Source organism: Coregonus clupeaformis, chromosome 5 (genome assembly GCF_020615455.1).
Source record: "Coregonus clupeaformis isolate EN_2021a chromosome 5, ASM2061545v1, whole genome shotgun sequence".
Lineage (NCBI taxonomy): Eukaryota > Metazoa > Chordata > Actinopteri > Salmoniformes > Salmonidae > Coregonus > Coregonus clupeaformis.
The window spans coordinates 38,838,676-38,860,328 of record NC_059196.1 but is presented as its reverse complement, the minus strand read 5'-3'; the positions used below and the strand labels follow the sequence as shown (position 1 = coordinate 38,860,328).

Here is a 21,653-nt window from a genome sequence, read left to right as displayed (position 1 = left end):
AAATCTAGATCCCAATGAATTTTGAGTCGCTTTGGATAAGAGTGTCTGCTAAATGACAGAAATGTAAATGCAAATGCAATTAAAGTACAGAATAAGCCAAATTAAATTTGTTTTGGCTCCCATTTGCTGTTTGAAACTCCAACATTCTGTTGTAAAGTGGTGTTGGTCCCCTCTACATTCTGTTGTAAAGTGGTGTTGGTTCCCTCTACATTCTGTTGTAAAGTGGTGTTGGTCCCATCTACATTCTGTTGTAAAGTGGTGTTGGTCCCCTCTACATTCTGTTGTAAAGTGGTGTTGGTCCCCTCTACATTCTGTTGTAACGTGGTGTTGGTCCTGCAAAGCTCCACAGCGGAGATTGGAGTATCTGTCCATAGGACCACTTTAAAATAAGCAAACACGTTTGGTGTTCGCCAAAAGGCATGCGGGAGAAGGTACTCTGGTCAGATGAGACTAAAATTGAGCTTTTTGGCCATCAAGGAAAACGCTATGTCTGGCTCAAACCCAACACCTCTCATCACCCAGAGAACACCATCCTCACAGTGAAGCATGGTGGTGGCAGCATCATGCTGTGGGGATGTTTTTCATCGGCATGGACTGAGAAACTGGTCAGAATTGAAGGAATGATGGATGGCGCTAAATACAGGGAAATTATTGAGGGAAACCTGTTTCAGTCTTCCAGAGATTTAAGACTGGGATGGAGGTTCACCTTCCAGCAGGACAATGACCCTAAGCATACTGCTAAAGCAATACTAGAGTGGTTTAAGGGGAAACATTTAAATGTCTTGGAATGGCCTAGTCAAAGCCCAGACCTCAATCCAATTGAGAATCTGTGGTATGACTTAAAGATTGCTGTACACTAGCGGAATCCATCCAACTTGAAGGAGCTGGAGCAGTTTTGCCTTGAAGAATGGGCAAAAATCCCAGTGGCTAGATGTGCCAAGCTTATAGAGACATACCCCAAGAGACTTGCAGCTGTAATTGCTGCAAAAGGTGGCTCTACAAAGTATTGATTTGGTGGGGGGGTGAATAGTTATGCAAAAATGCCAAGGGGGGTGAATACTTTCGCAAGCCACTGTAGTTTGACTAATTTCAGTTTATGTGACAAAACAAGCAATTAAAGGAGAACCATTGTACCATCTAAACCGCTGTGAAATATATTTTCAATAACCAAAAATATTGTATTTTCAGCTGTTTGAAGCTGGTATACAAAACCGAAAGTAAAAGACGCAAAAACTAAACTTAAAGCGGCAATCAGCTGTAGAAACAATAACAAAGTTGACTCCCCGCCCCTGGTTCGGTAAAAAGCTGAGAGATGGGGCTGGAGAAATGTAACCACTCTCAAATTCATAGACAGAGCTATGGATGCAAGGACTGACCATCCATGATATCAAAATGATAGTTTTAACCATGTTTTGAATGTTAAATTCAGATCTCCCTACCATCATATCTAAGCCAATATGACACCAATCTCAATGAAAATTAGCTAATCAACTTGATTGGATTACACAACATACTCCCAGCCTCTCTCGTCATGAGCCGTCTGTCCGTTATCAAGAACCACATGCTCGACTGAGGGAGCTTACAGATATGTATGTATGTGTGGGGTCACAGAGATGAGGTAGTCATTCAAAAATCATGTTGACCATTATTATTGCACACAGAGTGAGTTTACTCCTAAACTTATTATAGGCTTGCCATATACTGTATGTGTGTACCAGTATACATCATTTTAATAGCAGGACACTATAAAGTTCATTATTCCTATGAAGAGAATGAGTTAGGGGTTGTTTGAGAAGGTTTGAATCCTAAGCAACCTGCCTACACATAGTTTGAAGTACAACAGACCAACATAGCTACTGTAGTAGGTCAAAACTCTGTGCTGGAAAACCTTGGTGGAGCATGGGTGGAGTAGGCATTGTGGTGTTAATGTGAATTTCTTTTTCGGCTTCAGAACAATGCCTACTTCTCACTTAAAATATAGTAAACATAGTTTGTTTACAAACGTTGGAGTAAAACAAGCTTATATTTTGGGTTCTGATGGGGTACGACACTTGAACTAAGCTCATGAGGCATTTATAAGTTATATTATTCAAGAATCAATGGGTACATATCACTAATTTATAAGTCCAAAAATGGATGTAGAGACTGCTGATTGGCCCTTTAAGAATGGGAAGCATAGAAATAGCGCACATAGAACAGATCTACCGCTTCTTAGACTTGCTTTCAATGAGAATGACAGATCTATAACTCACATTTCTATGTGAATTCGGCCGGGTTCGCCCAAAAAGTTCCATATTTCAGCTTTAAGAGGCGGTTCGATAATGACAACGAGAACACAGCTGACTCAGAGACTAAACCCTCACCCCTACACCCTAAACCCTCACCCCTACACCCTAAACCCTCACCCCTACACCCTAAACCCTAACCCCTACACCCTAAACCCTAACCCCTACACCCTAAACCCTAACCCCTACACCCTAAACCCTCACCCCTACACCCAAACCCCTAACCCCCTACACCCCAAACCCTAACCCCTACACCCTAAACCCTAACCCCTACACCCTAAACCCTAACCCCTACACCCTAAACCCTAACCCCTACACCCTAAACCCTCACCCCTACACCCTAAACCCTAACCCCTACACCCTAAACCCTCACCCCTACACCCTAAACCCCAACCCCTACACCCTAAACCCTAACCCCACACCCTAAACCCTAACCCCTACACCCTAAACCCTAACCCCTACACCCTAAACCCTCACCCCTACACCCTAAACCCTAACCCCTACACCCTAAACCCTAACCCCTACACCCTAAACCCTCACCCCTACACCCTAAACCCTAACCCCTACACCCTAAACCCTCACCCCTACACCCTAAACCCTAACCCCTACACCCTAACCCCTAACCCCTTACACCCTAACCCCTTACACCCTAACCCCTAACCCCTAAACCCTAACCCCTAAACCCTAACCCCTTACACCCTAACCCCTAAACCCTAACCCCTAAACTCTAACCCCTTACACCCTAACCCCTAACCCCTTACACCCTAACCCCTAAACCCTAACCCCTAAACCCTAAACCCTAACCCTTAAACCTTAAACCCTAACCCCTTACCTGGCGATAACGAACAGGACACAGCTGACTCCGAGGCAGGCCAGCAGCACATACATCCAGATGTCAGGAGACAAGGGGTTGAGGAAGGAGAACACTCCAGGGTTGGTGCCGTTGGGTTTGTGGTAAAGGATACTGATGCCCAAGGTCATAAAGGGCTTAGAGAAGTCTATCACCTTCTCCCTTACATAGGTGATGGTCAGCGGGGCCACGGCCAGGTCTGCTACCTGTCATAGACAGAGCAGGTTAATACAGGAATTACATCAGGTCTGGCCAACCCTGTTCCTGGAGTGCTACCGTCCAGAACGTTTTACTTACTACTGGGGTTGGAGGGAAAACCTTCAAGAGGGTAGCTCTCCAGGAACAGGGTTGGGCAGCTATGAACTACTTTGACTAGTTATTATATCTGCCACTGGTAGCATTACTATAAATGTTCATTGACCATATTCACAGTACAGTCCAGCGGGGGAACTCATCCAGTCATGTGAGCCATACACCTGTACTGTACCTGCACTGTACTGTGACAGCAAGTGATTGGCAGCTACCGTAAATATCCATTCACTTTCTCTTTTTTTTCCCATAAAGTAAAACATTTTCTCTCTCTCTCTCTCTCTCTCTCTCTCTCTCTCTCTCTCTCTCTCTCTCTCTCTCTCTCTCTCTCTCTCTCTCTCTCTCTCTCTCTCTCTCTCTCTCTCTCTCTCTCTCTCTCTCTCTCTCTCTCTCTCTCTCTCTCTCTCTCTCTCTCTCTCGTTCTCTCTCTCTCCTGGTACAGGTAAGTGACTCACATGGTCTATGAGTTCCCGCACCATGCCGTTCCATTCTCCCTTATCGTTTTGAGCTCCATACTTCCCGTCAGATACCAGTTTAACCTCGTAGGCAAATCCCAGGATGTTGGACAGCTCCTTCAGTAGGTCCAGGCAGTAGCCCTCGAACCGGTCGTTACCATACAGAGGCTTATCAGACTTCTTATACATGACGTAAGGGTTTTCCTGTGAGATGAGGTGATAGAGTCGTCAATATCTCTGTATGAACATACCCCATTAGTAGTCTGTGTGGTTCCTTCGTTTGGATTGAGAAAAGATAGTAGACCTTCTTGAACATGAAACTACATCAGGAGTTCCAACTACCCTCTCCAACTGACTTAAGGAGTTCCAACTACCCTCTCCAACTGACTTAAGGAGTTCCAACTACCCTCTCCAACTGACTTAAGGAGTTCCAACTACCCTCTCCAACTGACTTAAGGAGTTCCAACTACCCTCTCCAACTGACTTAAGGAGTTCCAACTACCCTCTCCAACTGACTTAAGGAGTTCCAACTACCCTCTCCAACTGACTTAAGGAGTTCCAACTACCCTCTCCAACTGACTTTGTGTATCTTACTACAATAGTTAGCGTATCTCTTACTCTTACTAGTAGACTATCCCTTATGACTATTTGGACTATTGAAATAACCCATATGACTATTTGGACTATTGCAATATCCCTTGTGACTGCTTGGACTATTTAAATATCCCGTGTGACTATTTAAACTGTTGAAATATCCCTTGTGACTATTTAGACTATTAAAATATCCCTTATGCCTATTCAGAATATACAAATATCCCTTATGACTATTTAGTCTATTGAAATACCCCTTGTGACTATTTGGACTATTGGCATATCCATTATGACTATTTGGACTATTGAAATAACTCATATGACTATTTGGACTATTGAAATAGCACTTATGACTATTTGGACTATTGCTATATCCCTTGTGACTGCTTGGACTATTTAAATATCCCGTGTGACTATTTAAACTGTTGAAATATCCCTTGTGACTATTTAGACTATTGAAATATCCCTTATGCCTATTCAGAATATACAAATATCCCTTATGACTATTTGGTCTATTGAAATACCCCTTGTGACTATTTGGACTATTGGCATATCCCGTATGACTATTTGGACTATTGAAATGTCCCTTGTAACTGTTTGGACTATTGCACTATCTTCTATGACTATTTGGACAATTGGACTATCCCTATGGATTATTGGACTATCAGACTATTTTTATATGACCACTAAGGCGATTGGACTATTCTCTGTGACTATTGGGACTTTTGGATAGCCCTGTGCCTATTGGGACTATTGGATACCCTGTGACTATTTGGACTGGTGGATTATCACCTATAACTATTTGGACAATTGGACTATTCCCTATGGACTATCAAACCATTTCCTATAACTATGTGGACTATTGGAATATACCCTATGGCTATTTAGACGATTGGTCTATTCCCTATCGACTATTTTGACTATTTCCTGTTGACTATTAGCTCCCCAATTGTTATATTCAATTTTGATATTTTTGATATTGTTTTAGTCTTTTTTTATCTTGTTAAGTGTGTTGTGACCCCTGTTAAATGTGCAAACTTTGACTTGATTTGACTGGACTTGACTTACCAGGATGGTAGTGACGACCAGAGTCCTGTTGGCCATAGAATCTGTGATGTTAGTCCCCGTATCCTTCAGACTTTCGGTAAGGTTAAGGCCGTTGTTGGAGTTCCACAATCCAATCTGAAGAGGAGTAAATCACCACAACATTATATTCTAACCATCACTATCTTCTAACCATCACTATCTTCTAATCATCACTATCTTCTAACCATCACAATCTTCTAATCATCACTATCTTCTAATCATCACTATCTTCTAACCATCAATATTTGCTAACAATCACTATCTTCTAATCATCACTATATTCTAACCATCACCATCTTCTAACCATCACTGTCTTCTGACCATCACTATCTTCTAACCATCACTGTCTTCTAACCATCACTATCTTCTAACCATCACTGTCTTCTGACCATCACTATCTTCTAACCATCACTGTCTTCTAACCATCACTATCTTCTAACCATCACTGTCTTCTAACCATCACTATCTTCTAACCATCACTGTCTTCTAACCATCACTGTCTTCTAACCATCACTGTCTTCTAACCATCACTGTCTTCTAACCATCACTGTCTTCTAACAATCACTATTTGCTAACAATCACTATCTTTTAATCATCACTATATTCTAACCATCACCATCTTCTAGCCGTCACTGTCTTCTAACCATCACTGTCTTCTAACCATCACTGTCTTCTCAGTAAACTTAGATCAAATGTCAAATGTTTTATACCATCACATCTTCTTACTAAGAAGATCAAGATCTTACCCTGAGATCAAATGTTAATCAATTTAGCAATCTATGTGTCTTAACATCAAAGATGACAAGCTCCCAGTGTCAATGGGGTGCTTATCCAATACTGTACATCTGGACTTCAGAGATCAGATAAGGACTGTAGGAGTGGGTAGGACAACTCAGATAAGGACTGTAGGAGTGGGCAGGACAACTCAGATAAGGACTGTAGGAGTGGGCAGGACAACTCAGATAAGGACTGTAGGAGTGGGCAGGACAACTCAGATGAGGACTGTAGGAGTGGGCAGGACAACTCAGATGAGGACTGTAGGAGTGGGCAGGACAACTCAGATGAGGACTGTAGGAGTGGGCAGGACAACTCAGATAAGGGCTGTAGGAGTGGGCAGGACAACTCAGATAAGGACTGTAGGAGTGGGCAGGACAACTCAGATGAGGACTGTAGGAGTGGGCAGGACAACTCAGATAAGGACAGTAGGAGTGGGCAGGACAACTCAGATGAGGACTGTAGGAGTGGGCAGGACAACACAGATAAGGACTGTAGGAGTGGGCAGGACAACTCAGATGAGGACTGTAGGAGTGGGCAGGACAACTCAGATAAGGGCTGTAGGAGTGGGCAGGACAACTCAGATAAGGGCTGTAGGAGTGGGCAGGACAACTCAGATAAGGACAGTAGGAGTGGGCAGGACAACTCAGATGAGGGCTGTAGGAGTGGGCAGGACAACTCAGATAAGGACTGTAGGAGTGGGTAGGACAACTCAGATGAGGACTGTAGGAGTGGGCAGGACAACTCAGATAAGGACTGTAGGAGTGGGTAGGACAACTCAGATGAGGACTGTAGGAGTGGGCAGGACAACTCAGATGAGGACTGTAGGAGTGGGTAGGACAACTCAGATGAGGACTGTAGGAGTGGGCAGGACAACTCAGATGAGGACTGTAGAAGTGGGTAGGACAACTCAGTTAAGGACTGTAGGAGTGGGCAGGACAACTCAGATGTGGACTGTAGGAGTGGGCAGGACAACTCAGATAAGGGCTGTAGGAGTGGGCAGGACAACTCAGATGTGGACTGTAGGAGTGTAAATAAAGGGAAGGACAGAAACGGATCTAATAGTTGGGAAAGGAGAGAGGACCTGCTGAGGAGAGGGACAACACTATAACACTACGAAGGTCAGACATGGAGGTCAGGGAGTCAACCACAGGGTCAACCAGAGGGTCAACCACAGGGTCAACCACAGGGTCAACCACAGGGTCAACCACAGGGTCAGCCATAGGGTCAACCACAGGGTCAGACCACAGGGTCAACCACAGGGTCAACCAGAGGGTTACCACAGGGTCAGACCACAGGGTCAGACCACAGGGTCAACCATAGGGTCAGACCACAGGGTCAGACCACAGGGTCAGACCACAGGGTCAGACCACAGGGTCAGACCACAGGGTCAGACGCTCTACAAACCTTTTTCCACACTTTATTGAGGCGGCTATTGCCCCCGATCGTCTTGTAAAGAAAGAAGGGTAGAAAGCAGAGAGCATTTAAAGAACATTTTCAGGTACCTGCAGCAATTGGTATTTACAATGCACACTTTGTGGTGGTTACCTTCCTCTTATAAATATACAAAGGGCTTTGGTCACATAAACTGTAGCTAACTATGTTTTTGTGTGTGTGTGTGTGTGTGTGTGTGTGTGTGTGTGTGTGTGTGTGTGTGTGTGTGTGTGTAGTATATCATGGTACTGCATCTCACCTTCTCCAAGCCGTCTTCCTTCAGACTGATAACGTCCAGGTCAAAGTCTTTCCTCAAACCGTCTGTCTTGTTTATAATGATCTGTCCTGTCAAACCGTTCCACGTCGCCTGGGAAGGATAGGCAGAAAGAAAGAAAGAAAGAAAGAAAGAAAGAAAGAAAGAAAGAAAGAAAGAAAGAAAGAAAGAAAGAAAGAAAGAAAGAAAGAAAGAAAGAAAGAAAGGCACTACAAATTCATTCCTGCTTTTTAACTCTAAGTTACAGAGGTACAGAACCACTCTAAGTTACAGAGGTACAGAACCACTCTAAGTTACAGAGGTACAGAACCACTCTAAGTTACAGAGGTACAGAACCACTCTAAGTTACAGAGGTACAGAACCACTCTCTAAGTTACAGAGGTACAGAACCACTCTCTAAGTTACATAGGTACAGAACCACTCTCTAAGTTACATAGGTACAGAACCACTCTCTAAGTTACAGAGGTACAGAACCACTCTCTAAGTTACATAGGTACAGAACCACTCTAAGTTACAGAGGTACAGAACCACTCTAAGTTACAGAGGTACAGAACCACTCTAAGTTACAGAGGTACAGAACCACTCTCTAAGTTACAGAGGTACAGAACCACTCTCTAAGTTACATAGGTACAGAACCACTCTCTAAGTTACATAGGTACAGAACCACTCTCTAAGTTACAGAGGTACAGAACCACTCTCTAAGTTACAGAGGTACAGAACCACTCTCTAAGTTACAGACCACTCTAGGGTATCTCCACATGGTAGGATACAGTATGGCATATCACTCAGTAATATTCAGTATTATTGCTCTTCTCTCTTCTCTTACAAATACGCTGCTGTGTCCTGTTGTCCTTGAAACATCCTCTGAGACTAGTTGATCTGTGGACAGATTGATCTGTGATCTTTCTCATTAAGCTGCCTTTGTAAGTCCAAACCAATCAAATGCCTATCTCCAAGACTCACCACCACCATATGTTACCAATGTCATTACTGTACTGTTCACCACAATGAATGATTCCCAAATGGCACCCTATTCCCTTTATAGTGCACTATAATAGGGTCCCCCCCCCCCCATAGGGCTTTGGTCAAAATAAGTGCCCTATAAGGGGAATATGATGCCATTTGAGACACAGACCATGTGTTTTCTCTGTGGCCATCTGGACCGGACGGGTTTTGTTGTGGGCTACGGCCATCTGGACCGGACGGGCGTTGGTGTGGGCTACGGCCATCTGGACCGGACGGGCGTTGGAGTGGGCTACGGCCATCTGGACCGGACGGGCGTTGGAGTGGGCTATGGCCATCTGGACCGGACGGGCGTTGGAGTGGGCTACGGCCATCTGGGCGAGAGGAGAGAAGGAGCATGGTTCCTATGAGGGGTTCATGGCTCTGTTCAGGGGGGTCTTGGACCATCCACCGGAGGGCAGAGAGCGCCTACTCCGACTACGGCAGGATGGCCAGACCACGGAGGACTACGCGCTCACCTTCCGGACAGTAGCAGCATCCAACGGATGGAATGAGCCGGTGCTCTGCACCCTATTCAGAAGAGGATTGCGTGAAGAGTTCCAGGCGGAGTTGGCGTGCCGAGATGACAATCTAACCTTTTACGGTGCCTATTTCACTGGCTACAGCTCTAGTGGACTCTGGTGCTGCTGGGTACTTCATCGACCAGGCCCTCGCCTCCTCCATGAACTTAACCTCATACCCGCTCTCCTCTCCTTTTCCTATCCAAGCTTTTGGATCCACGACCATTGGGATCCGGCACAGTGACGCACATCACCGTGGGACATTTTTACATTACATTTACATTTTAGTCATTTAGCAGACGCTCTTACCCAGAGCGACTTACAGTTAGTGAATACATATATATATATATATTTTTATACTGGCCCCCCGTGGGAATCAAACCCACAACCCTGGCGTTGCAAACGCCATGCTCTATCAACTGAGCTACATCCCTGCCGGCCATTCCCTCCCCTACCCTGGACGACGCTGGGCCAATTGTGCGCCGCCCATGAGTCTCCCGGTCGCGGCCGGCTGCGACAGAGCCTGGATTCGAACCAGGATCTCTAGTGGCACAGTTAGCACTGTGATGCAGTGCCTTAGACCACTGCGCCACTCAGGAGACTTCCATGCACCAGGAAATCCTTCCCTACATCACATCCGCATCTGTACACAAGGTAATCCTCAACCTCCCGTGGCTCCAACGTCACAATCCCACCCATCACATGCTCAAGTATGAAAATCACCGCCTAGGAACCAGAATGTCGGAAGGACCTGCTTTCCTGTACCCTGTGGTTCCACGCCGGTTGAGGGCCCTGTGAGTGTCCACCAGCCCATCAATCGGTCCTGCCGTATCGTTGGCCCCGTGTGTTGGGACGTAGATGTGGACATCCGCCAGGTTGTGGTCCTCTGTAGCTCAGCTGGTAGAGCACGGCGCTTGTAACGCCAAGGTAGTGGGTTCGATCCCCGGGACCACCCATACACAAAAAAAAATAAAAAATAAAAATGTATGCACGCATGACTGTAAGTCGCTTTGGATAAAAGCGTCTGCTAAATGGCATATTATTATTTATTATTATTATTCTGGAGCGGGAACCCACTCCTGCCACCTGCCCTCCAGAGCACATCTACGTTCCCATAGGGGGTGAGAGATCGACTGTTGACCTGGGCACACACATCCCTCGCCGCTGGACACCCAGGTATCACCTGCACTATCCAATCTCTTTCTGATAAATACTGGTGGCCCACTTTGGCGCAGGATGTAGCCCACTATGTCAATTCATGTTCGGTTTGTACTCAATCCAAATCCCCCCGCAACGCTCCAGCAGGAAAACCCCTTCCCGTGCCTCAGTGTCCATGGTCTCATCTGTCCATTGACTTTGTCACTGATCTCCCCTCTTCTGATGGTTTTACCACCTCTCTCTCTCTCTCTACCGCACCTACTGTCTCAACCTCTGAATGCTCGGCTATGAAAAGACAACTGACATTTCCTCCTGAGGTGCTGACCTGTTGCACCCTCTACAACCACTGTGATTATTATTTGACCCTGCTGGTCATCTATGAACGTTTGAACATCCTGAAGAACTATCTGGCCTTAATGGCCATGTACTCTTATAATCTCCACCCGGCACAGCCAGAAGAGGATTGGCCACCCCTCAGAGCCTGGTTCCTCTCTAGGTTTCTTCCTAGGTTCCTGTCTTTCTAGGGAGTTTTTCCTAGCCACAATGCTTCTACAACTGCATCGATTGCTGTTTGGGGTTTTAGACTAGGTTTCTATATAAGCACTTTGTGACATCTGCAGTGGCTTGCGAAAGTACTCACCCCCCTTGGCATTTTTCCTATTTTGTTGCCTTACAACCTGGAATTAAAATTGATTTTGGGGGGGGTTGTATCATTTGATTTACACAACATGCCTACCACTTGGAAGATGCAAAATATTTTTTGGGGTGAAACAAACAAGAAATAAGACAATAAAACAGAGAACTTGAGCGTGCATAACTATTCACCCCCCCCCCCTTTGTAGAGCCACCTTTTACAGCAATTACAGCTGCAAGTCTCTTGGGGTATGTCTCTATAAGCTTGGCACATCTAGCCACTGGGATTTTTGCCCATTCTTCAAGGCAAAACTGCATCAGCTCCTTCAAGTTGGATGGGTTCCGCTGGTGTAAAGCAATCTTTAAGTCATACCACAGTTTCTCAATTGGATTGAGGTCTGGGCTTTGACTAGGCCATTCCAAGACATTTAAATGTTTCCCCTTAAACCACTCGAGTGTTGCTTTAGCAGTATGCTTAGGGTCATTGTCCTGCTGGAAGGTGAACCTCCGTCCCAGTCTCAAATCTCTGGAAGACTGAAACAGGTTTCCCTCAAGAGTTTACCTGTATTTAGCGCCATCCATCATTCCTTCAATTCTGACCAGTTTTCCAGTCCCTGCCAATGAAAAACACCCCCACAGCATGATGCTGCCACCACCATGCTTCACTGTGGGGATGGTGTTCTTGGGGTGTTGGGTTTGCGCCAGACATAGCCTTTTCCTTGATGGCCAAAAAGCTCAATTTTAGTCTCATCTGACCAGAGTACCTTCTTCCATATGTTTGGGGAGTCTCCCACATGCCTTTTGGTGAAAACCAAATGTGTTTGCTTATTTTTTTCTTGAAGCAATGGTTTTTTTCTGGCCACTCTTCCGTAAAGCCCAGCTCTGTGGAGTGTACGGCTTAAAGTGGTCCTATGGACAGATACTCCAATCTCCGCTGTGGAGCTTTGCAGCTCCTTCAGGGTAATCTTTGGTCTCTTTGTTGCCTCTCTGATTAATGCCTCCTTGACTGGTCTGTGAGTTTTGGTGGGCGGCCCTCTCTTGGCAGGTTTGTTGTGGTGCCATATTCTTTCAATTTTTTTATAATGGATTTAATGGTGCTCCATGGGATGTTCAAAGTTTCTGATATTTTTTTATAACCCAACCCTGATCTGTACTTCTCCACAACTTTGTCCCTGACCTGTTTGGAAAGCTCCTTGGTCTTCATGGTGCAGCTTGCTTGGTGGTGCCCCTTGCTTGGTGGTGCCCCTTGCTTGGTGGTGCCCCTTGCTTGGTGGTGCCCCTTGCTTGGTGGTGCCCCTTGCTTGGTGGTGCCTCTTGCTTGGTGGTGCCCCTTGCTTACATTTTAGTCATTTAGCAGACGCTCTTATAGTTAGTGCATACATTATTTATTTTTAAATACTGGCCCCCCACGGGAATCAAACCCACAACCCTGGCGTTGCAAACGCCATGCTCTACATCCCTGCCGGCCATTCCCTCCCCTGGACGATGCTGGGCCAATTGTGCACCGCCCCATTGGTCTCCCGGTCGCGGCCGGCTACAACAGCGCCTGGATACGAACCAGGATCTCTAGTGGCACAGCTAGCACTGCACTGCAGTGCCTTAGACCACTGCGCCACTCGGGAGACAGACTCTGGGGCCTTTCAGAACAGGTGTCTATATACTGAGATCATGTGACAGATCATGTGACACTTAGATTGCACACAGATGGACTTTATTTAACTAATTATGTGACTTCTGAAGGTAATTGGTTGCACCAGATCTTATTCAGGGGCTTCATAACATTTTTCGAAACATTTTTTTCATTTCACTTCACCAATTTGGACTATTTTGTGTTTGTCTATTACATGAAATCCAAATAAAAATCCATTTAAATTACAGGTTGTAATGCAACAAAATAGGAAAAAACGCCAAGGGGGATGAATACTTTTGCAAGGTACTGTAAATACATTTGATTTGATTTGATCAAGGGTGTCTGTCCTTCTGCCTGTATGTCTGCCTTCCTATCTGTCTGTCTTCCTGTCTGTCTTCCTGTCTGTCTCTCTGTCTGTCTGTCTGTCTGTCTGTCTGTCTGTCTGTCTGTCTTCCTGTCTGTCTGTCTGTCTGTCTGTCTGTCTGCCCGTCTGTCTGTCTGCCTTCATGTCTGTCTATCTGCCTTCCTGTCTGTCTGTCTGTCTGTCTGTCTGTCTGTCTGTCTGTCTGTCTTCCTGTCTGTCTGTCTGTCTTCCTGTCTGTCTGCCTTCCTGTCTGTCTGTATGTCTTCCTGTCTGTCTGTCTGTCTGTCTTCTTGTCTGTATGTCTGTCTTCCTGTCTGTCTTCCTGTCTGTCTGTCTGTATGTCTGTCTTCCTGTCTGTCTTCCTGTCAGTCAGTCTGTCTGTCTGTCTGTCTGTCTGTCTGTCTGTCTGTCTGTCTGTCTGTCTTCCTGTCTGTCTGTCTTCCTGTCTGTCTGTCTGCCTTCATGTCTGTCTATCTGCCTTCCTGTCTGTCTGTCTGTCTGTCTGTCTGTCTGTCTGTCTGTCTGTCTGTCTGTCTGTCTGTCTTCCTGTCTGTCTGTTACCTGTCTGTCTGTCTGTCTTCCTGTCTGTCTGTCTTCCTGTCTGTCTGTCTGCCTTCATGTCTGTCTATCTGCCTTCCTGTCTGTATGTATGTCTTCCTGTCTGTCTGTCTGTCTGTCTTCTTGTCTGTATGTCTGTCTTCCTGTCTGTCTTCCTGTCTGTCTGTCTTCCTCTCTGTCTTACTCTCTGTCTTCCTGTCTGTCTTCCTGTCTGTCTGTCTATGAGGATGAGGATGATGTACAGCCAGTCCCTAGAGGAAGAGCTTAACACCCACCATTCCCAACTTTCAGGCCTTCCTCAACAGGAGAAGTCCTACTCAAAGTCTGGCAATACACAGACCAGTATTTCTCTACACTGCTATAACATCTGCTAAATATGTGTATGTGACCAATACAATTTGATTAGATTTTTAGATGTCATGTTCTAGCTATATGAAAGTACAACAGGCCTCTCTACTTCCAGTCCCACTCCCACCCTACCCTACCACAGCCAGGCAGCAAACTCTAGCTGCCACTGCTTCTATGGACCACCATGGACCAGAGACAGAGGAAGAGCTGAAGCACAGAACTAGTCTGATGGAAGAGCTGAAACACAGAACTAGTCTGACGGAAGAGCTGAAGCACAGAACTAGTCTGATGGAAGAGCTGAAGCACAGAACTAGTCTGACGGAAGAGCTGAAACACAGAACTAGTCTGATGGAAGAGCTGAAGCACAGAACTAGTCTGACGGAAGAGCTGAAACACAGAACTAGTCTGATGGAAGAGCTGAAACACAGAACTAGTCTGACGGAAGAGCTGAAACACAGAACTAGTCTGATGGAAGAGCTGAAACACAGAACTAGTCTGACGGAAGAGCTGAAACACAGAACTAGTCTGATGGAAACCTAGCCTTCTAGAAATATATGTATGCAGAACTTGATTATATTGATGATCCTACCTAATGAAACCCTGATGTTCAATTTACATTATTGAAGCAAAACCACGAGAGAGAGAGAGAGAGAGAGAGAGAGAGAGAGAGAGAGAGAGAGAGAGAGAGAGAGAGAGAGAGAGAGAGAGAGAGAGAGAGAGAGAGAGAGAGAGAGAGAGAGAGAGAGAGAGAGAGAGAGAGAGAGAGAGAGAGAGAGAGAGAGAGAGAGAGAGAGAGAGAGAGAGAGAGAGAGTTGTGGATGTTAACCATGATTGCCCAGGCTGGCTCAACTCTCTGGCGTCTACTATACATGTCTCTGTGCCAGGATAAATCCTATCCAGTCAGAGAATCTACTGACTATAGGCCTGCTCTGTGTGTCCCTGCAGGGCCTCCATACCTCTACAGGCATCTCCTCTCCTCTTCTCTCCTCTCCACACACACACATGCGCATAACATTATAGCCACTTCTCTGTGTTGCTCTCCACATCCCTCCTTCTGTCACACCTCGGTGAAGCAGAGGTTCTGTTGTGATAACTTCCTGTAGTTCTGATCTCTGATTGGAGGTCAACACAACAGTAATGCTATTGGTCAACAACTCAGATTTAGAATCCAAACATTTTAGATGTTATAAAGGGGTCTCAGATTCATTGTTTTGTTCCTGACCAGCTGTGCAGATATATTGTGTCCCTCCCTCTCAATTCAATTCAATTCAAAGGGCTTTATTGAAATGGGAAACATATGTTGCCAAAGTAAAATAAATAATTAAAACAGTAAACATTACACTCACAAACGTTCCAAAGGAATTATGTCTTTATACAGTGTTATAAAGATGTGCAAATAGTTAAAGTACAAAAGGGGAAATAAATAAACGTAAAAATGGGTGCTATTTACAATGGCATTTGCTCTTCACTGGTTGACCTTTTCTTGTGGCAACAGGTCACAAATCTTGCTGCTGTGATGGCACACTGTGGTATTTCACCCAATAGATATGAGAGTTTATCCAAATTGGATTTGTTTTCAAATTCTTTGTGGATCTCTGTAATCTGAGGGAAATATGTGTCTCTAATATGGTCATACATTTGGCAGGAGGTTAGGAAGTGCAGCTCAGTTTCCACCTCATTTTGTGGGCAGTGTGCACATAGCCTGTCTTCTCTTGAGAGCCAGGTCTGCCTACGGCGACCTTTCTCAATAGCAAGGCTATGCTCACTGAGTCTGTACATAGTCAAAGCTTTCCTTAAGTTTGGGTCAGTCACAGTGGTCAGGTATTCTGCCGCTGTGTACTCTCTGTTTAGGGCCAAATAGCATTCTAGTTTGCTCGTTTTTTTTGTTAATTATTTCCAATGTGTCAAGTAATTATATTTTTATTTTCTCATGATTTGATTGGGTCTAATTGTGTTGCTGTCCTGGGGCTCTGTGGGGTCTGTTTGTGTATGTGAACAGAGCCCCAGGACCAGCTTTCTTAGGGGACTTTTCTCCAGGTTCATCTTTCTGTAGGTAATGGCTTTGTTATAGAAGGTTTGGGAATCGCTTCCTTTTAAGTGGTTGTAGAATTTAACAGCTCTTTTCCTGCTTTTGATAATTAGCGGGTATCGGGCTAATTCTGTCCCTGCATGCATTATTTGGTGCTTTACGTTGTACAAGGAGGATATTTATTTTTGCAGAATTCTGCATGCAGAGTCTCAATTTGGGAATTCTTGGTTGGTGAGCAGAACCCAGACCTCACAACCATAAAGGGCAATGGGTTCTATAACTTATTCAAGTATTTTTAGCCAGAGCCTAATTGGTATATCTAATTTTATGTTCCTTTTGATGACATAGAAGGCCCTTCTTGCCTTGTCTCTCAGATCGTTCACAGCTTTGTGGAAGTTACCTGTGGTGTTGACGTTTAGGCTGAGGTAGGTATAGTTTTTTGTGTGCTCTAGGGCAACTGTGTCTAGATGTAATTTGTATTTATGGTCCTGGCAACTGGGCCTTTTTTGGAACACCATTATTTTTGTCTTACTGAAATTAACAGTCAGGGCCCAGGTCTGACAGAATCTGTGCAGAAGATCTAGGTGCTGCTGTAGGTCCTCCTTGGTTGGGGACAGAAGCACCAGATCGTCAGCAAACAGTAGACATTTTACTTCAGATTCTAGTAGGATGAGGCCGGGTGCTGCAGACTGTTCTAGTGCCCTATCCAATTCGTTGATATATATGTTGAAGAGGGTGGGGCTCAAGCTGCATCCCTGTCTCACCCCACGGCCCTCTGGAAAGAAATGTGTTTGTTTTTTGCCAATTTTAACTGCACACTTGTTGTTTGTGTACATGGATTTTATAATGTCATATGTTTTCCCCCCAACACCGCTTTCCATCAATTTGTATAGCAGACCCTCATGCCAAAATTGAGCCAAACGCTTTTTTTGAAATCAACAAAGCATGAGAAGACTTTTGCCTCTTTCTCTCCCCCCCAAGAGCACAAGCCATGGATTCTTTGTCTCCCTCTCCCTCTCTGATCATGCCTAGATTAATGATGCCGTGTAATGTTTATTAATGCTTTGTAACTTAAGCTTTATGCCTTGTATGTGAATCCATTAATTTGACTATGTAATTAAATATCTGCCTTTGATGGACAGTTCTTATTCCTTTGTTGATAACCAATTCCTGTAACTCAACTATAGTCTCTTGCATATTGCTAAATCATCTTTATGGAGTCAGATAAACATTTAATTCTTAGTCTTATTACAGGTATATACAGTATAATAGATGTGTGTGTATCAGATCACAGACCGTATGTTTAGCATAATGCTGCTTTTCTAATAACCAACTTGGTTGGGTTCATGCGAGTGACTGATTGATTGTACATGGGAGGAATCCTCACTATCACTGTTTAAGCAATTTGGCAGTACGCCCAGAACATTGCTCTGGGAACCAAAAGGAGTATCTCAGTTTCAAGGTCTCAGCTTTGAGAGAAGAAACCTCGTGAGCTATCGGTCAGTCACATGCAGGAACCAACATTAATAATGAATTATGAATTATGTAAATCATGCTTATATATCTGTGTAGCAGTACATAAGAGAACTGAAGGGACCGCCCTAGGGGAGCTTCTGACCTACAGTGAGGGAAAAAAGTATTTGATCCCCTGCTGATTTTGTACGTTTGCCCACTGACAAAGAAATGATCAGTCTATCATTTTAATGTTAGGTTTATTTGAACAGTGAGAGACAAAATAACAACAACAAAATTCAGAAAAATGCATGTAAAAAAAACCTAAATTGATTTGCATTTTAATGAGGGAAATAAGTATTTGACCCCCTCTCAATCAGAAAGATTTCTGGCTCCCAGGTGTCTTTTATACAGGTAACAAGCTGAGAATAGGAGCACACTCTTAAAGGGAGTGCTCCTAATCTCAATTTGTTACCTGTATAAAAGACACCTGTCCACAGAAGCAATCAATCAATCAGATTCCAAACTCTCCACCATGGCCAAGACCAAAGAGCTCTCCAAGGATGTCAGGGACAAGATTGTAGACCTACACAAGGCTGGAATGGGCTACAAGACCATCGCCAAGCAGCTTGGTGAGAAGGTGACAACAGTTGGTGCGATTATTCGCAAATGGAAGAAACACAAAATAACTGTCAATCTCCCTCGGCCTGGGGCTCCATGCAAGATCTCACCTCGTGTAGTTGCAATGATCATGAGAACGGTGAGGAATTAGCCCAGAACTACACAGGAGGATCTTGTCAATGATCTCAAGGCAGCTGGGACCATAGTCACCAAGAAAACAATTGGTAACACACTACGCCGTGAAGGACTGAAATCCTGCAGCGCCCGCAAGGTCCCCCTGCTCAAGAAAGCACATATACAGGCCCATCTGAAGTTTGCCAATGAACATCTGAATGATTCAGAGGAGAACTGGGTGAAAGTGTTGTGGTCAGATGAGACCAAAATGGAGCTCTTTGGCATCAACTCAACTCGCCGTGTTTGGAGGAGGAGGAATGCTGCCTATGACCCCAACAACACCATCCCCACCGTCAAACATGGAGGTGGAAACATTGTGCTTTGGTGGTGTTTTTCTGCTAAGGGGACAGGACAACTTCACCGCATCAAAGGGACGATGGACGGGGCCATGTACCGTCAAATCTTGGGTGAGAACCTCCTTCCCTCAGCCAGGGCATTGAAAATGGGTCGTGGATGGGTATTCCAGCATGACAATGACCCAAAATACACAGCCAAGGCAACAAAGGAGTGGCTCAAGAAGAAGCACATTAAGGTCCTGGAGTGGCCTAGCCAGTCTCCAGACCTTAATCCTATAGAAAATCGGTGGAGGGAGCTGAAGGTTCGAGTTGCCAAACGTCAGCCTCGAAACCTTAATGACTTGGAGAAGATCTGCAAAGAAAATGGAACAAAATCCCTCCTGAGATGTGTGCAAACCTGGTGGCCAACTACAAGAAACGTCTGACCCCTGTGATTGCCAACAAGGGTTTTGCCACCAAGTACTAAGTCATGTTTTGCAGAGGGGTCAAATACTTATTTCCCTCATTAAAATGCAAATCAATTCATAACATTTTTGACATGCGTTTTTTTCTGGATTTTTTTGTTGTTATTCTGTCTCTCACTGTTCAAATAAACCTACCATTAACATTATAGACTGATCATGTCTTTGTCAGTGGGCAAACGTACAAAATCAGCAGGGGATCAAATACTTTTTTTCCTCACTGTATATGATTCATTTATTATATCTGTGTCCATATTGTCCTTGAGTTTCTAGTAGATAGACCATATGGTTCAAATCCAACAAATTCATACTGACATAGTAAAATAAATTAAAGTGTGTACAAATATATATTTAAAGGGTATTTCATGCTGAAACCCTCATATTAAACACCAATGAGTTGATGTACACTGAGTGTGCAGTGTTTGTTGTAACCTCTCCAGTTATCTGATAATAAAGAGTGATTCATTTAATATTGACTTAAGGTGTCGAATTTCCACCAATATTACCCCACTACACACCTCCATGTAGTGCTGACAGGTAACACCTCTTCAGTCAACCACTAGCAAGGCATGAATTCCTCCATTGTGAAAAAATAGAATGAAGAACTTAATGACTCACACACACACTCCACACCTTAGTAGGATCTGGTCTTAACTCCATTCTCTATAGACCACAAGTGATTACATAAGATAAAGGAAGTGAGATGTGAAAGAATGGATGAAGGAGAGTGAAAGGAGGGAAAGAGGCATGAAGGGAGGTGAGAAAAAAAATTGATTGAAGGATCAAGTGAGGAGGGAAAATAATTGATTGGATTTATATAGCGCTTTTCTACCAACTGAGGTACTCAAAATGCTTTACACAAACTCACCTCATCAATGTGTGGCACGTCAACCATTTTGTGCCAGAACGCTCACAGCTACAGTTGAAGTTGGAAGTTTACATACACCTTAGCCAAATACGTTTAAACTCAGTTTTGCACAATTCCTGACATTTAATCCTAGTACAAATTCCCTGTTTTAGGTCAGTTAGGATCACCACTTTATTTTAAGAATGTGAAATGTCCGAATAATAGTAGAGAGAATTATTTATTTCAGCTTTTTATTTCTTTCATCACATTCCTAGTGGGTCAGAAGTGTACATACACTCAATTAGTATTTGGTACCATTGCCTTTAAATTGTTTAACTTGGGTCAAAGGTTTCGGGTAGCCTTCCACAAGCTTCCCACAATAAGTTGGGTGAATGTTGGCCCATTCCTCCTGACAGAGCTGGTGTAACTGAGTCAGGTTTGTAGGCCTCCTTGCTTGCACACGCTTTTTCAGTTCTGCCCACAAATTTTCTATAGGATTGAGGTCAGGGCTTTGTGATGGCTACTCCAATACCTTGACTTTGTTGTCCTTAAGCCAGTTTGCCACAACTTCGGAAGTATGCTTGGGGTCATTGTCCATTTGGAAGACCCATTTGCGACCAAGCTTTAACTTCCTGACGGATGTCTTGAGATGTTGCTTAAATATATCCACAGAATTTTCCTTCCTCATGATGCCATCTATTTTGTGAAGTGCACCAGTCCCTCCTGCAGCAAAGCACCCCCACAGCATGATGCTGCCACCCCCGTGCTTCACCGTTGGGATGGTGTTCTTCGGCTTGCAAGTCATCCCCTTTTTCCTCCAAACATAACGATGGTCATTATGGCCAAACAGTTCTATTTTAGTTTAATCAGACCAGAGGGCATTTCTCCTGCTTTTTTATGGCGGTTTTGGAGCAGTGGCTTCTTCCTTGCTGAGTGGCCTTTCAGGTTATGTCGATATAGGACTCGTTTTACTGTGGATATAGATACTTTTGTACCGGTTTCCTCCAGCATCTTCACAAGGTCCTTTTCTGTTGTTCTGGGATTTATTTGCACTTTTCGCACCAAAGTACGTTCATCTCTAGGAGACAGAACGCGTCTCCTTCCTGAGCGGTATGACGGCTGCGTGGTCCCATGGTGTTTATACTTGCATACTATTGTTTGTACAGATGAACTTGGTACCTTCAGGCGTTTAGAAATTGCTCCCAAGGATGAACCAGTCTACAATATTTTGTCTGAGGTCTTGGCTGAGTTCTTTTGATTTTCCCATGATGTCAAGCACTGAGTTTGAAGGTAGGCCTTGAAATACATCCACAGGTACACCTCCAATTCACTCAAATGATGTCAATTAGCCTATAAGAAGCTTCTAAAGACATTACATCATTTTATGGAATTTTCCAAGCTGTTTAAAGGCACAGTCAACTTAGTGTATGTAAACTTCTGACCCACTGGAATTGTGATACAGTGAATTATAAGTGAAATAATCTGCCTGTAAACAGTTGTT

General features: G+C 44.3%; 1 protein-coding gene across 2 annotated transcripts in view; it reads right to left on the bottom strand.

Moving 5' to 3' along the window:
* Positions 1-21,653, bottom strand: part of LOC121566853 (glutamate receptor ionotropic, kainate 1) — a 103,856-nt gene that overhangs the window by 10,027 nt on the left and 72,176 nt on the right. The window contains exons 9-13 of one of the 2 annotated variants that reach the window (XM_041876738.2): positions 8,044-8,151; positions 7,758-7,799; positions 5,559-5,672; positions 3,900-4,103; positions 3,118-3,341 (exon numbers count right to left, since the gene is read on the bottom strand). In XM_041876738.2, coding sequence (XP_041732672.2) covers positions 3,118-3,341; positions 3,900-4,103; positions 5,559-5,672; positions 7,758-7,799; positions 8,044-8,151 — 692 coding nt within the window. The remainder of the gene's footprint in view (positions 1-3,117; positions 3,342-3,899; positions 4,104-5,558; positions 5,673-7,757; positions 7,800-8,043; positions 8,152-21,653) is intronic. The other variant, XM_041876739.2, reaches the window with a different exon arrangement.